This window comes from Propithecus coquereli, unplaced genomic scaffold (assembly GCF_000956105.1).
Source record: "Propithecus coquereli isolate 6110/MARCELLA unplaced genomic scaffold, Pcoq_1.0 Scaffold310, whole genome shotgun sequence".
Classification (NCBI taxonomy): Eukaryota; Metazoa; Chordata; class Mammalia; order Primates; family Indriidae; genus Propithecus; species Propithecus coquereli.
Genome location: NW_012148731.1, coordinates 1,089,410 through 1,091,739, shown reverse-complemented (window position 1 = coordinate 1,091,739; position 2,330 = coordinate 1,089,410). Strand labels below are relative to the sequence as shown.

The following is a 2,330-nucleotide window of genomic DNA, read 5'->3' as shown; positions in this document are numbered from 1 at the left end:
TGAATAAACAAACATGAAAGGATGGCAGGTATTTAGCTGCAGTTAATATTATTACAGTAAGAAAGTGCAACTTTCTTTTTTAAATGGAAACAATTGCTAACCATAGGGAATTGGTTGAATAAAATATGATAATAGCCTTAAGATACCATTCTATGAAGCCATTAATAATAATTTTGTAGATTACATGATGACATTTTTTTTCTTTGTTTACAAAGTGAAGCAAAATTAAAAGCAAAAGGCATTGGTATGTATGCACATATGAGGGCACACACAAAATCTAGAAAGACACAAAGAGAATATTTGTTAAAATATCCATCATGGGAATATGGATAATGAGGGAGAAGGGAGAGGATATGCAATTTTTCTAAAACAAAGGAGAATAAAGTTAAAAGCCTTCAGTATCTTTCAATTTCCGAAAAAATGAGTCTTTTACATTTTGGACAAAAACCAATCTACCTCATTCAAGCCCCATGCATCCCAGCCAAACCCTTCTGCCAAACTCTGCTTCTCTAACTAATCATACTATACTCTTAACCCAATAGGGAGATGGCCTCATCTTGGACTGCCAAAAATCCTATATATCCTTCAAGGACCACTTCAAATACTACTTCTTTCTTCCATAAAGACTTGTATAGTTTCTGCAGTCAGAAATAACATCTTTCCTCTCTTGCTCCTCAGCCCCCCAACCCTCAATTGCTTTGATTTTCTTTGATAATGCAATTAATTACATCTGCATCTTATCTTCTCAAATTAATCATAAGCTTCTTTAAAGGCATCGAACATGTCTCACTCACCACTATATTCCCTTCAGATTTCAGCATCATAAATTGGCATTAAAAAGGAACAAACACTTCCCTAAAAAGCAATACTGAAAAATATCTACAAGCTATAGCACAAAATACAATCTTCTAGAGACATTTCTACAACATCTCCTCTGTACTCTTAATTGTGTATGTATTCTAAAGGCTAAATTAGTATACCTTTGTTTCTGTTTTATCATGTCCACTCAAAGCAAGACAGTTACCATCTTCACTTGTTTCATCCTGTTTTTAAAAAAAAAAGCTTTATTCTCTAAAATGAAAAATTTAGATTATTTGCCAATCAATGCTTTAATTTATATATTTTTAACTATAAAATGATTAAACCTATAAGATCAAGTACAGTCTTAAAATTACTGGTTCCTTTTCAAAAATGTTTTTTCAGATTTATAAATTTAATATGCCTTCACAGTAGCTACTAAAATTAAAAAGAACATTAGGAAAATTGTTCCTATAGATCATCACCATTCCCCAAACCACTAAGTTTATAAAATATTTTTTGTAAGGGGGAAAAAAAAAAAAGAATTCCCTTATCAAGCATGTATAGGAACTTGGCATACTATCACCCTCCTGTTCCGGGAGACTCCATACACATATCAGCACATAAAAAGTTCTGAGAAATTCTATAAAGAATACCACTTGAACTTTCCCGAATGTAATTAACCACAGAATCTCCCTTCTTGGTAAGACCTATTGCCACCCTGAAGAATACAAGATTTGAGAAATGCCTGCCTTGGGTCTCAAAAATCATTTTGACACTATTTTTTCAGCAGAACTAAAATTTAATTTTGAATGTGGTTTTCAAAAAAAAAAAAAAAAAATAGAAACTGCAGACTAACTTATAGATTAGAGAGAGTTAATACAATACCATCCAATTACAATAAGAAATTTATGTCCTGCAAACAAACTTAAAATAACAGTAATATAAGTCACAACTGGGCAAATCTGAATACTGACTAGATATGTAACACTATGGAATTATTGCTAATGTTTGTGTGATAAATACACTGTGGTTATGTTTTTAGAAGTCCTTATTTTTAGATACACAGTGAAATATTTATAGTTGAAATGATATGCCTGGGATGTGCTTCAAAACAATGGGGGAGCCAGGGGGCAGGCAGATAAAACAAGGCTGGTCATCAGCTGTTAAACGTTGAAGCTCGGAGATGCGAACATGACAGTTGATTGTACTTTTGTACATGTTTGAAATTTTCCATACAAAAATTTTTAAAATGTATACAGCTTACTTTAGCTATATAATCTAGGAAATAAAGCAAGCTTTTTTTCTATTTCTCTTTTACATTACCATTATATTTGAAAAGCTTTAGGATATGATGATCATTAAGCAGAATTAAACTACTTCACATTATCTAAAACTCTTCTATCTATATACATGTTAGTGGATTACTGAGTGGGACAAGTACTTCTTTCTAGTTTGCTAAAATTTCTAATATCAAGTATTTGTTAGCGGAGAATAAAAGACCCAGTTTAGAAGGGCTTCAAAATCAGCAT

General features: G+C 31.8%; 1 protein-coding gene across 1 annotated transcript in view; it reads right to left on the bottom strand.

Annotated features, from left to right (window-relative positions):
* PAPOLA (poly(A) polymerase alpha) overlaps positions 1 to 2,330 on the bottom strand; it is a 66,327-nt gene that overhangs the window by 10,276 nt on the left and 53,721 nt on the right. The window contains exon 19 of the mRNA XM_012650078.1: positions 981 to 1,043. Within this exon, the coding sequence (XP_012505532.1) occupies positions 981 to 1,043 (63 nt within the window). The remainder of the gene's footprint in view (positions 1 to 980; positions 1,044 to 2,330) is intronic.